Below are 13,979 nucleotides of genomic sequence, written 5' to 3'. Positions count from 1 at the left end.
GGCGGCCAAGTGGCTGGTTCTCAGGATCGGAATATACGGCTGCTGACTGGGGATTGGAATACGCAACCCCGGTGGGGCTCTGGGTTCCAGGCTTGCTCCTCCTCCTCAGCGTGAATTGCTACAGCCACATATGTCGGGAGCACAGCGTCTGATGTCCCTTCCGGTCAAGTATGGGCAACAGGAAGTAAGATGATGCCCACCAGGGAGTTTTCCAGCAGTTGGAACGCAAGTGCGCTCCACACAGGCACCCGTAAACAACATGGCGGCGCCCTACAGCAATGTTCATGGCGTGGGACACTTGAGGCCTGGCTTACCAGCCTTGTGTCCCATCCGGTTGACTCTTAGGATGAGTTCCAGAAAGGAAGATGAGGGGGATCGCGACAACAGGATGGGTAAGTGCCCCGAGGGCATTTAAACCAGACGGGGGTTTGTAACAGGGTCCTTACATTATGGATTCCTCCAGCTCTATTCGGAGAGGGCAATCCCCAGAGCCTCCTGTCCAGGGTCATGTGAGTAGGAACTAGGGGGATAAAGAGACTACTCTTAAGGTGGAAAGAAAAAAGAAGCCTAAAAGATGTGCTACCTGCAAAAAAAGGCTTCAAGATACATATGCAAAAATTTTTTGCCGTGGATTGTATCAATAACCTCATGAAGAACCGCTTTCTCTCTTAATGGACCTTAGAGCAATTATAAGGGAAGAGGTAAAGGCTTCGTGACATCCCTTGTACCCCCTCCAAATATCGGCCATGCCCGGAAAGCTAAAAGACCCTGAGAGGTCTTAGATTCCAACTCAGAGGGTATGGATATACAATACTCAGTCGGACGAAGAAGATGAAGAAGAAATAGATTCTCTACCTTCCACATCCTTTGATGAGCAGCGAAAATACTGCTTCTCATCAGATTATATGGACTCTTCTCACTGCCATTTGGGAAACAATGGACATAGAAGACGAACAACAAAAAAGATCCGTTCAGGACGAAATGTTTGCAGGCATCATGGCAAAAAAATAGGAGAATTTTCCCTATAAATTCTAGTCTTAGGCTCCATTCACACGTCCGCAATGTGTTTTGCGGATACACGGAGTCACGGATCCGCAAAACACAGAAAGCGGCAATGTGCGTTCCGCATTTTGCGGACCGCACATTGCCCACATCATAGAATATGCCTGTTCTTGTCCGCAATTGCGGACAAGAAATAGACATGTTCTATTTTTTTGCGGAAACGGAAGCACGGATGCGGAAGTGCAGATCCGCAAATGTGGATGCGGACAGCACATTCCGTCCCCATAGAGAATGAATGGGTCCGACCCTTTCTGCAAAATTGCGGAAAGGATGCGGACACATTTTGCGGACGTGTGAATGGAGCCTTAAACAGATTTTAGAGGAATGGGAAGATGGGGGGGAAAAAAGACTCTACGGGGAGTGCAGAATTATTAGGCAAGTTGTATTTTTGAGGATTAATTTTATTATTGAACAACCATGTTCTCAATGAACCCAAAAAACTCTAATATCAAAGCTGAATATTTTTGGAAGTAGTTTTTAGTTTGTTTTTAGTTTTAGCTATTTTAGGGGGATATCTGTGTGTGCAGGTGACTATTACTGTGCATAATTATTAGGCAACTTAACAAAAAACTAATATACCCATTTCAATTATTTATTTTTACCAGTGAAACCAATATAACATCTCAACATTCACAAATATACATTTCTGACATTCAAAAACAAAAACAAATCAGTGACCAATATAGCCACCTTTCTTTGCAAGGACACTCAAAAGCCTGCCATCCATGGATTCTGTCAGTGTTTTGATCTGTTCACCATCAACATTGCGTGCAGCAGCAACCACAGCCTCCCAGACACTGTTCAGAGAGGTGTACTGTTTTCCCTCCTTGTAAATCTCACATTTGATGATGGACCACAGGTTCTCAATGGGGTTCAGATCAGGTGAACAAGGAGGCCATGTCATTAGATTTTCTTCTTTTATACCCTTTCTTGCCAGCCACGCTGTGGAGTACTTGGACGCGTGTGATGGAGCATTGTACTGCATGAAAATCATGTTTTTCTTGAAGGATGCAGACTTCTTCCTGTACCACTGCTTGAAGAAGGTGTCTTCCAGAAACTGGCAGTAGGACTGGGAGTTGAGCTTGACTCCATCCTCAACCCGAAAAGGCCACACAAGCTCATCTTTGATGATACCAGCCCAAACCAGTACTCCACCTCCACCTTGCTGGCGTCTGAGTCGGACTGGAGCTCTCTGCCCTTTACCAATCCAGCCATGGGCCCATCCATCTGGCCCATCAAGACTCACTCTCATTTCATCAGTCCATAAAACCTTAGAAAAATCAGTCTTGAGATATTTCTTGGCCCAGTCTTGACGTGTCAGCTTGTGTGTCTTGTTCAGTGGTGGTCGTCTTTCAGCCTTTCTTACCTTGGCCATGTCTCTGAGTATTGAACACCTTGTGCTTTTGGGCACTCCAGTGATGTTGCAGCTCTGAAATATGGCCAAACTGGTGGCAAGTGGCATCTTGGCAGCTGCACGCTTGACTTTTCTCAGTTCATGGGCAGTTATTTTGCGCCTTGGTTTTTCCACACGCTTCTTGCGACCCTGTTGACTATTTTGAATGAAACGCTTGACTGTTCGATCACGCTTCAAAAGCTTTGCAATTTTAAGAGTGCTGCATCCCTCTGCAAGATATCTCACTATTTTTGACTTTTCTGAGCCTGTCAAGTCCTTCTTTAGACCCATTTTGCCAAAGGAAAGGAATTTGCCTAATAATTATGCACACCTGATATAGGGTGTTGATGTCATTAGACCACACCCCTTCTCATTACAGAGATGCACATCACCTAATATGCTTAATTGGTAGTAGGCTTTCGAGCCTATACAGCTTGGAGTAAGACAACATGCATAAAGAGGATGATGTGGTCAAAATACTCATTTGCCTAATAATTCTGCACTCCCTGTATTCCCAGGGAATTTAAGAATCTTCTAGCCTTTGATAAGCAGGAGACAAAATTGTGGGAAGAAATCCCGAAAATAGATATTCCTGTGGCTAGAAAAACGACTATTCCCTTTGAAGGTTCATCACAGCTAAAAGAACCAATGGATCGAAAGGCGGACGGTCTCGAGAAAAACGTGGGAGACATCGGCAGATTTAGTCTTGACTAACGTTGCTGCTGCCTCGGTGGCAAGGTCCATGCTTTTTATGGCTGTCCCAGTTGGAAAACCATAAAAAAATGGGGCCTCCCAGGGAGGATATACTGGATTCCATTCCTCTCCTAAAAATGGCGACTCCATTCGTAGCAGATTCATCGGCGGAGTCGGTCAGGTTTGCAGCAAAAAATGTAGCCCTTATAAACGCGGCAAGAAGAGCCTTATGGCTAAAAAATTGGTCGGGTGACCTGGCGTCTAAAAATAAATTACACTATTCCCTTTTGAGGTGCTAATGTTTTCGGCCCGGTACTGGATAATAATCTTGAAAAGGCTTCAGGCAAAAAAGGCTTTCTGGAGGAAAAGCCCAAAAAAACACATTTTTTTTCGTAGAAAATTCCAACAAAAAAGTCAAGGACAAAGGACCATCTTCCTGATTTTTTTTATTTATTTTTTTTCCTATTGGAAAGGAGGAAACTGAGTTTTTTTTTTTTAAACTTTACCCCAACACCTTCCAGAAAAATGGCGCCAGGATACTTCAAGATGGAGTCTATCAGATCCGACTATACCTTTAATTCCTCCAGGAGCGGTAATGTGCACCCTGGATCTGAAGGATGCATATTACCACGTGCCAATTCACCCAGATTACCAGAAATACTTAAGATTTGCGGTAAGGGTAAAAGGTGGGGTCAGTCATTACCAATGCCTTCCATTCCGAATATAATCGGCCCCTCGGGTATTCACAAAGTTTAATAATCGAAATTGTGGCTTTTCTCAGGGTGAAAGCAATAAAGATCGTACCATATCTGGACGACTTTCTTCTAATTGCAGACTCGTTACAGATGTTAGTCGATCATACTCAGACTGTGATTTCCCTCCTACAAGACCTAGGTTGGCTCCTAAATTTTGGAAAATCAGATCTGACACCCGATACCAGCAAAATTTTCCTAGGGACTGTATTAGATTCGACATTGCAAAAATCCTTACTTCCAAAGAAAATACAGGAAACCTGATAGAAAAAGTTGAAATTTTTTCAGAGGAAATCCGTTTGTGCGATCAGAGAGGCATATCCTAGGCCTAATGACAGCTTGTATCATGACTGTGCCATGGAGCCACTTCAAAAGATTATTCTCTCTGCTTTGGGAGGGAAACAATCGATCCCTAAATCAAAAAATTATCATAAGACACTCGGAGATCTTTGAAATGGTGGGAGAATATGGACAACCTGTCAAAAGGATTTCCTTGGAATCCAAGCCCCTATATTGTTGTAACGGATACCAGTCAACAAGGATGGGGAGCAAAGATTGGAGATCATTGCTACCGGGGAACCAGGGACCAAAAGATAAAAGGGAAATCCGAGAACTCCGAGCAGTTTGGGAGACTCTGCAACAGGGTCAGGATCTTCTGCTGGGTCATCACATAAGAATTTTGTCGGACAACATGACGGTTGCATTTCTCAAACACCGGGGGGGACAAGATACCCTCTACTTCAGAGTCTCTCCAGCAGGTGTTTTTCTTGGGCAGAGGAAAGAATTCTATCAATTTCAGCGGTTCACCTAAAGGGGTCAAAAAAATCAATCGGCAGATTTTCTCAGCAGGCATTACCTAGACCCAAGTGAGTGGTCCCTAAACAAACAGGTTTTCCTGGATCTGACAGCGAAGTGGGGACATCCCGAAATAGACCTTTTTGCCACTCGGAAAAATACTTAAACAAAATCCTTCTGTTTAGAAGCTACCAGTGGATTTAGGCAGGACGTTAATCTGCTCATACAATTTGCCGGCCGAAACAAGGGCAAGAAAACTTCTTCTAAGAAAACGTTGGCCAGATGGCTAAAATCGGCAATAATGGATTCCTACCAATAGCCTGTCCGCAGGATATCCGAGCCCATTCCACCAGAGCAGTTGCAGCTTCATGGGCAGAACACGCAGAAGCCGCTATCGACCCAAATTTGCAAGGCGGCTACATGGTCAAATTCTCATACCTTTTGCAAACACTATATAGATTGGATATTGCGGGAAACCTTGACCAGAGATTTGGATGGAAAGTTCTCCAAGCCGTGGTTGTATATTAATTTTGTATTCCTCCATGTGGTGCGGTCATGGAGGACGTCCTGTAAAGTACGAATTAGTCTTACCGATAATTGTATTTCCAGGAGTCTGACATGACGGCACCTGGAGTTCCCTCCCTTAATTTCCCTTTAAGTTTTTTTCACCATTATTTGGTTAAAGGGGCTTCAGTAGATATCCATTATTGGGTGATAATTTAAGAACACTGGTGTGTGGGGTGAGGGGGGGGACTTTTTAACCTGTGTTTCCTGTCCCAATAGTGGGGGCGGGGAGACGTTCGCCTTGTGGTGCTGTCATGTCGGACTCCTGGAAATACAATTACCGGTAAGACTAATTCTTACTTTTCAACCCTTTCCGTGACGAACTGGAATTGCAATGAAGTCTGAGCTATAGCTTTGTGCAATATTCTGTTAGTAACGGCTGTATATGAACGTACAAACCTGTGCAAGTCCTTGCCTGCATGGACAGCGGAGTATCTGATGGGGAGCAAATTGATGTTTTCAGATGTGAAGACATGAATTGGGTGTATCAAAAGATCACCCGCACAATAAAACCATTCTCTCGTTTGGGTTAATGTTGCGCAACTGATCCCCTGGGGCAAGTGATGACTGCGTTTGATCCGATCTCCAGGGATTAGTCATGTGAATAAAAGCCTGGTGTTCGAGCACCGACTTCCGTTGGTTGAAGGCCATCTAGACTCAAAGTGCAGCCGCTCATACATATAATGGCTTCTAATGGAACTGAAAGCAGATAAGTGTTGGGGTGGATGGTGTATTATCGGAGTTTCGATTATTTTATGTGATTTGCATCCAAAAAGATGTAGAGCCAGTAAGTGTCTATCCGTGATTTTACATAGAGCAGGGGTAGGAACCTCCAGGACTCCAGCTGTTGTGCATTCTTGCTCTGCGCCTCTCAGAACTCTCATAGAAATGAATGGAGCATGCTGGGAATTGTAGTTTTGGAACAGCTGGAGTGCGGAAGGTTGCTGATCCCTGACATTCTATTTAAAGGGGTTATCCGTGATTGATGTAAAAAGTGGAAATTCTGACCTCGTATACTACATGACAATCTTGAATAAATCTAACACCAGTCCTGTCCCTCGCATGGATATTGCCCCAATTGGTCTGGAAGCTGGCAGCTCACAGGAAGTGTCCTTTCTGCTGCAGCTCTCTCCCTATCACAGCTCAGGGGGTGGGTGCTTTCTGCTGCACCTCTCTTCCTATCACAGCCCAGGGGGTGGGTGCTTTCTGCTGCACCTCTCTTCCTATCACAGCCCAGGGGGTGGGTGCTTTCTGCTGTACCTCTCTTCCTATCACAGCCCAGGGGGTGGGTGCTTTCTGCTGTACCTCTCTCCCTATCACAGCCCAGGGGGTGGGGGCTTTCTGCTGCACCTCTCTCACTATCACAGCTCAGGGGGTGGGTGCTTTCTGCTGTACCTCTCTTCCTATCACAGCCCAGGGGGTGGGTGCTTTCTGCTGCACCTCTCTCACTATCACAGCTCAGGGGGTGGGTGCTTTCTGCTGTACCTCTCTCCCTATCACAGCTCAGGGGGTGGGTGCTTTCTGCTGCAGCTCTCTCCTTATCACAGCTCAGGGGGTGGGTGCTTTCTGCTGTACCTCTCTTCCTATCACAGCTCAGGGGGTGGGTGCTTTCTGCTGTACCTCTCTTCCTATCACAGCCCAGGGGGTGGGTGCTTTCTGCTGTACCTCTCTTCCTATCACAGCCCAGGGGGTGGGTGCTTTCTGCTGTACCTCTCTTCCTATCACAGCCCAGGGGGTGGGTGCTTTCTGCTGTACCTCTCTTCCTATCACAGCCCAGGGGGTGGGTGCTTTCTGCTGCACCTCTCACTATCACAGCTCAGGGGGTGGGTGCTTTCTGCTGCACCTCTCTCCCTATCACAGCTCAGGGGGTGGGTGCTTTCAGCTGCACCTCTCTCCTTATCACAGCTCAGGGGTGGGTGCTTTCTGCTGCACCTCTCTCCCTATCACAGCTCAGGGGGTGGGTGCTTTCTTCTGCACCTCTCTCACTATCACAGCTCAGGGGGTGGGTGCTTTCTGCTACAGCTGTGTCCCTATAACTGTCACGGTGAGAATATGACTGGTGGCCCTAGAAGCACATGCGTCCACCTCAGTGAGGTGGGCAGAGAAATAAGGAAAAGAACAAACGGCAGGTGGCGCTCTACAGATACTTTTTTTTTTTATTGAGTAACTCTCAGACTACACAACATTTTTAATTACATGCAGTTGCAAAAGTATTCAGCTCCATGGGCTGGTTTGAAAAATGTAGATTTTTTATTTTTTTTGGGTGGGATAACCCTTTTAAAGGTTTTTTTTTTTTTTCAGCAATATGGTGCTTTTCTTTTTTGCTGTTGTATAGGAACATAAAGTAGTGAGAAAAACTGAAGCATCGGATCCAGCATATGCTGGCCACCAATGACACCTGGCAGACCCCATTGACTATATAATGGTGTCTGTCGGGTTTCGGTTCTGGTTTCCATCATTCTGACCGACAAAATGGTGTACCATACAACATGCAGTAGACCCACCAGGGAAGTCAAAACTTTTCTTTTTTGCATTTTTTTTTATTCCATGGCGCCGCTGATCTTATTTGTACGCATCTTAAAGATACTTATAATGGGCACCTTTCATAGAGGACCTTGTTTATGCCATCTATGTGTGAGCTTGTTTTTGTCCCTGGAGAGGGGACTGTGGACGAGCTCCAGAGCCTCCCCCTAGTATCGGCCCATGGATCAATAGGGCATCTGTTCTTCCTCTGGAACGTCGTGCTTTGCAGGATGGAAAACACTTATGAATGGACAGATAAGGAACCTGAGCCTAACGAAACATGGCACCGACTTCTAGTTCCGACCCAAGTAGTTTCTACAAGTCTTAACCCCCCCCCCCCCCCCATAGAGGGAGAAGTATTGCAGTAATTTTATGGGAGAAATGACTGCCGCTCGCTACGTGCGCTCTGGATGCTTTTATCTAGAACATTTTGTGATGCTGCAGATTCTGAAATTCGCCTTTTATTTATTATTTCCAAGCCAGTGATCAGAGGAAGATGCTGTCATATCCAGTTACTGCTGTGAAAGATGGAGTGGGGTCCGGACCGCTGCTTTGTGGCTTTTAAGGAAACTATGCACAAAGCTTTGCTAGGGTTCGATATCGCCTATCCAAAGAACCAATATGGGGCCCCTGGTCCTGCCTAATGGTGGTAAGGAGGAATTTGTGTGGAGTTGGGGGGGTCAAGCACAAATTGCATGCGACTGCTGCAGAAGAACTGGCGACCCTTGACCCCCATATTAGAGCGGGGGCACCCAGCTATTGTACAGTGGTTTGTAGGGCAGCGCTGTGGTTGGCACTGGTGCCGTGCAGCGCTGGGGTCCTGGGTTCGTATCCGACCAAGGAGAACATCTGCATGGAGTTTGTATGTTCTCCCCGTGTTCGCCTGGATTTCCTCCGGGTTTTCCAAACTTACTGATAGGGAACTTGGAGAGGGAGCCCCAATTAGGACAGTGAGTGATGGTGAGGTCTGCGCTGTGGGATCTGGAATTTCACTTTCAAACTCTCTGCTTGCTTTCAGGGAATAAAATATTTATAAAATACCTAATGCTGTTCACATATCTTTCTCATTTGTGTTACAATGTATCGGTCTGGAGTGATAAAAGGGTCTTCCCATGTTCTAAAGTGGTGGTATATCTCTGACGTGATCCCTTTATGATCGGTGGAGGACTGACCTCTGGAACCTCCACAGATCCCGAGAACGAAGGCGGATGCTACTCTGGTTTATCTCTGCGTCCCCTTCTAATTTCACCCTTGGCAGCAGCGTTCCTGCCACGTAATGGGACCACACTGTAATTCTCTGCACCAGCGCTGCATCCCCTTCTTTTTCAGGATCGGCGGACGTTTCGGAGGTCAGATCCCCACTGATCATAAACCTTACCATTACACCATCATTACGACATGGGCATACCCCTATAAGGGAGCTGCTTCAATCAACTACCATTTCAAGCGGCTCTGTCACGGTTTATTCATATGCAAATGAGGAATTGGAGCACCAGGAGGCGGGGCTGAATACTTTGAGCACTGCTTTGTAACACCCCCCCCCCCCCCTTTGATTGACAGGGCTTGACATGCTGAGGGTAGAGCTGTGGGGACCCCCGCATTGCGGTCTGTACCCCAATGTAATGCCACATATAGGTGTGAACCTTCACCTACTGCTTAGTAAGCGAACACCAAATGCCTTGTAATGTTGACCAACAGAATATGAGAAATTGGTTGCTGAGATCACTTCACTGTCCTGAAATGCTCTGTGCTGCTGAAGGTTTTTTTTCCCCACACTGTCGCTGTCCTTCGACTAGAAAGGTCACTCTCACTAGATTGGAACAGTTTTCTGAAATGCTCTGTGCTGCAGTGATACTACTACTCATTCCTTCCTGATTGTACCCCTGTCACATGTAGCCTTCTCAACTACATAGTGCAGCGACCTGTCCACCAATGAGTCTGTCATGCAAGTCATCTCTGAAATGCTCTGCGCTGCTGGGATACTAATCTGCCTGCTGTTTAGTCTTCCGTCCCTCTGCTGACATCATACTACTGCTGTCCTATGCAGCTCCTGTTACTGAAATAATCATGGGCTCACTTCTCTCCTGGAATACTCTGTGCTGCTGGAAGTCCTATCTAATTCTCAGTATGTCTGATACTATATAATATGAAATAGACCTTGTTCTATAGGAGGATCCTCTCAACCCCCCATCCCACATATTTAGGACACCCTGGCAATACCGCAACTTCGCTTTTTGTCGTTACTTATACGTAAGGTGTAAATTCTGTAAAATTTGACCCCTAACTTTTTTTTTTTTTTTTACCCCACAGATCTGATTAATGGAGCCCAAGAGCAGTGTGACTTGCCTCCCATGGATGGCTACCCTCACTGTGAGGGTAAAGTAAAGGTACGTTTCATATTTTTATTGCTATCTTTAGTCTTTGGCGACATCCCATTTCTTCTCCGGTGCAGCGTATAGAGCATACCCCGATATACTGCACCGCTATAGCTGCAGAGTTCTCTCTATCCCCTCGGTGCACTCATCCTGTGATCAGTGCACCGAGGATATGGGAAGCTGAAGTCACTGTTCAGCCTTCTGTTACAGCCAGGACCAAGCGGTGAGACACCACCAGACACCAGTATGGATTAACCCCTATACTACCCTAGACCACTAGGGATTTTAAAATGAATCCCTGGTGGTTTAGGGCACAGACGGGGTTTGTGTTAAAATCCCTGGTGGTTTGTTTTTAAAGGCCATGGTAGTCTAGGCGGATCTTAAAATTACCTGCCCTAGACCACCTATAATTTTAAAGGTAAGCCTTTCGCTACCCTAGACCACCAGGGATATAGGCATTATCCTCTTCTCCACCTTTTTGTGGGTGGTGAAATTAACCTGTTCACTGACTTCTAGGAATACAAACATTACCTACATTCAGTACCCTGGACCACAAGCGGTAGTTTCATCAACCCTTTCTCTGCCACAGAGCACCAGGGATGCTGTCGTTAACCCCTTTTCTGCCCTAGCATACCGGGAATGCCTATTTTAAAACCGCCATCTCTGCCCTAGACTTAATGAATTCTGGCATTAACCCCTTCTCTGTTGCAGACCACTAGGGGTACAGACATTAACCCTTCCGCTGCCCTAGAGCTCAGGGATGTTGCCATTGACTACCTAGTTAATTATGGCTAATTATTTGGCGCTAAACAGTCGACAGTCCGGCATTGTAAGTCCTGCCCTATTTAACAAGACTTCCTACCTTAAAATCACACGGACACCCCTTTTTCCGTTTTGCCTAATTTGCCCCTTTTTGTGGTCTAATACAGGAAAATATCTCCCCCAATGCACCATTCTGTAGCATTGCTGAATCGGTCTTGTGGACTGACACTGTTTGTGCTTCCCCCCCCAGTGGATGAAGGACATGTGGCGTTCTGACGTATGCTACTCCAGTTACGGCGTTGACGGCTCCACCTGCTCGTTTTTTATTTACCTCAGTGAGGTGAGTGCGCTCAGGTTACTCTCCCTGCCTCTTATGCTCCGATTCTGATTTTCCGCTGGTGTCATGTTGTCGGCATCTGACCAGGGGAATTTGTCAGAATATCTCAGTAGTGCAGCCTCGGGCTTTGGGCCTGAAAGCTCAAGCGATTATATAGTTGTGTGTAGTAAGATATCCAAACGGTCTTCACATTTTTAATGCGCTTCAAAGGGCCGTTAGTAGTTTAATTCTGTTAGGGCTCCATTAAGAATTTTGGGTTTATTATTCACACAGACCCTTAAAGGGGTTGACTCATCAGACTATGGGGGCATATCGCAAGGATATGCACCCATTGTCTTTATAGGTGCAGGTCCCGGAGCCCCTAAAGTGGTGGAGTGCGCATGCGCAGCCGCCCTCCATTAATTTTCTATGGGGCCGCCGTCAGGCCCATAGAAGTGAATAGGAGCAGTGGTCACTCATACGCGGTGCGCTCCTAGTCACGTCTATAGGGAGCGCTTGGTGGTGGCCGTACCTGAGTCCTCCAGCCGCCACTTTGCGGGGCTCCGTTCCCGATTATAGGTGCAAGTCCCAGCGGTGGGACCCGCACCTATCGAACAATGGGGGCATAGCCTAGTGATATGCCCCCATTGCCTGTAATGAGGCAACCCCTTTAAAGGGTATGTCGACTAAATGTTTTTCCTCGAATACTTCCAGAATGAAAAATGAACCAACTTTGCAAATAGTCTTGATTGAAAAATCTCCGTTTTGTGTACACAGCTCATATGCGGTCCTGTGTAGTCCGATCCCCCAGTCATCCTCCCTTGTATCTATGTTGGACTACACACTTTGTTTTGGCTGTAGACACGAAATAGTAGGACATCTTTACTTTTGTGGGGCTCCTTTAAAAATCTAGAGTTTATAATCTGCACAGACCCTTAAAGGGTTTGTCCACTAAACACATTTGTGATTATTCCTCTAATGCTTACAAAATGATGCTGAGGCCGTGGGTCTGAGTGGGTAACGCTTTCCCCGAAAACACTCCTGACCTCTGTCCTATATCAGTGCCAGTTTCCCTTGATAAACAGCCTGCCCTCCCCAACCAGAAGAGGGATCACCCGGTATCTGACTGCTACAGACGGGAAATATACCTTCCCTTGGCAGATTTATTGTCAAGTGCAGACTTTTAAACCCAGGTTCATGTTTGATTAGCAGGGACGCGTGATGATCGCCATGACGCCGTATGAGCTTTCTGGAGGATGGGGTGATGCATAGGCTGTGCCTCTGGCCCCCCTAATGGTTCCCGTCTAGGAAGGGCTTGCTGTGCTTTTTTTCTGTGTGTTTAATATTGATAACCTATTGGTGGTCCTACACCCAGGGGCCCCGCCAGTCAGCTGTCACTTTGTGAGTGTAGCACCCTCTTAGTCCATTGACGTCATGTTCATCAATCACATGACCTAGGCGCAGCTCAGTCCTCCCATTCAAGTGAATACCAAGCACCGCCACTGCAATACCAAGCACCGCCACTGCAATACCAAGCACCGCCACTGCAATACCAAGCACCGCCACTGCAATACCAAGCACCGCCACTGCAATACCAAGCACCGCCACTGCAATACCAAGCACCGCCACTGCAATACCAAGCACCGCCACTGCAATACCAAGCACCGCCACTGCAATACCAAGCACCGCCACTGCAATACCAAGCACCGCCACTGCACTACGGCAGTGTGCTCAAACAGCTGGGTGTCACACCCCTGCTGAACCTGAGGATAGGTCATCAATGTGTAAATCCTGGAGAACCCCTTTAATTCCTGTTGTGTAGCTCCTGATGGAGCGCGTTGAAACGCGTGCAGCGTACGCTTACTAAGATTAGCTCAGTTACACACATAAATTAGGGTGAGGCTTCTATTTTTGGAAAGCAGACCAGCGAGATCTAGCAGGGGTGCTGGGATCTCAATCTCCTCCTCCTACGCTTACTGGCCTGAAGCGGACTAGCAACTGGGACACGAGTGCCGGGAGTCGGCGGCGGCAGCACGTTATCGGACAGGGAGCAGCATACAGGGCGGTGTTTGGGTATATGATTTGCACCACACAGTCAGGCCGGATGATACAATGTAACTATTCTAGGCTGAGTGAAACAAACACCAGCAACTTTGTAACATTACACTGAGGGAACAGTGTCCGTAATGTCCATGAGGACGCGTTTATTTACAAACATGGTGACTGTGCACAGTATAGGGCGGCACACAGCGCAGCAGTCACGGCTGGCCCGTGTATACAGAGTGATGCTGGGGCTATAGCCCACACTGCTAGTTTTATATTTGAATAAACTATATTTTTATGTTAAATTATTTTTATTTTTTTTCCCTCCAAGTTGTGAGTGATCGGCGCCAACCCTTTCAAAATGCAGGCACGACCACAGGTCCCATTCCTGGCAATCTGCAGATTTTGTCAGGGGAAAGCCGCTCATTTTCCCTGTCTGCTGCAGGGATGATGATGTAGTACTACATGGGCGTCCATTCTTAGTGGCTGTAGTCCACCAAAATTGGAGGCACTGTCATAGTGACCTGATTCATTTGGGGGGGGGGGTCTGAGCAGGCCTCCCTCCATGACATCCATATGTGCTAATAGAACATATGGGCAGAGATTGTCTTCATGGGACAACCACTTTAGATTTGACTCGCAAGGGGGACATAAAAGGTGATATTTAGGCCCCGTTCCTGCTAAAATTTAGACTCCTGTTT

General features: G+C 46.7%; 1 protein-coding gene across 6 annotated transcripts in view; it reads left to right on the top strand.

Moving 5' to 3' along the window:
• Positions 1–13,979, top strand: part of MGAT5 (alpha-1,6-mannosylglycoprotein 6-beta-N-acetylglucosaminyltransferase) — a 94,097-nt gene that overhangs the window by 49,186 nt on the left and 30,932 nt on the right. For all 6 annotated transcript variants that reach the window (XR_005780602.1, XM_040441205.1, XM_040441207.1 and 3 more), the window contains 2 exons: positions 10,093–10,169; positions 11,170–11,259. Coding sequence is in view for 5 of the 6 variants with exons in the window: in XM_040441205.1 (XP_040297139.1) it covers positions 10,093–10,169; positions 11,170–11,259 (167 nt within the window). In the remaining variant the exon portion in view is untranslated. The remainder of the gene's footprint in view (positions 1–10,092; positions 10,170–11,169; positions 11,260–13,979) is intronic.

The sequence above is a fragment of the Bufo bufo genome, chromosome 7, assembly GCF_905171765.1.
Source record: "Bufo bufo chromosome 7, aBufBuf1.1, whole genome shotgun sequence".
Classification (NCBI taxonomy): Eukaryota; Metazoa; Chordata; class Amphibia; order Anura; family Bufonidae; genus Bufo; species Bufo bufo.
This window is presented reverse-complemented; position numbering and strand designations above follow the sequence as displayed.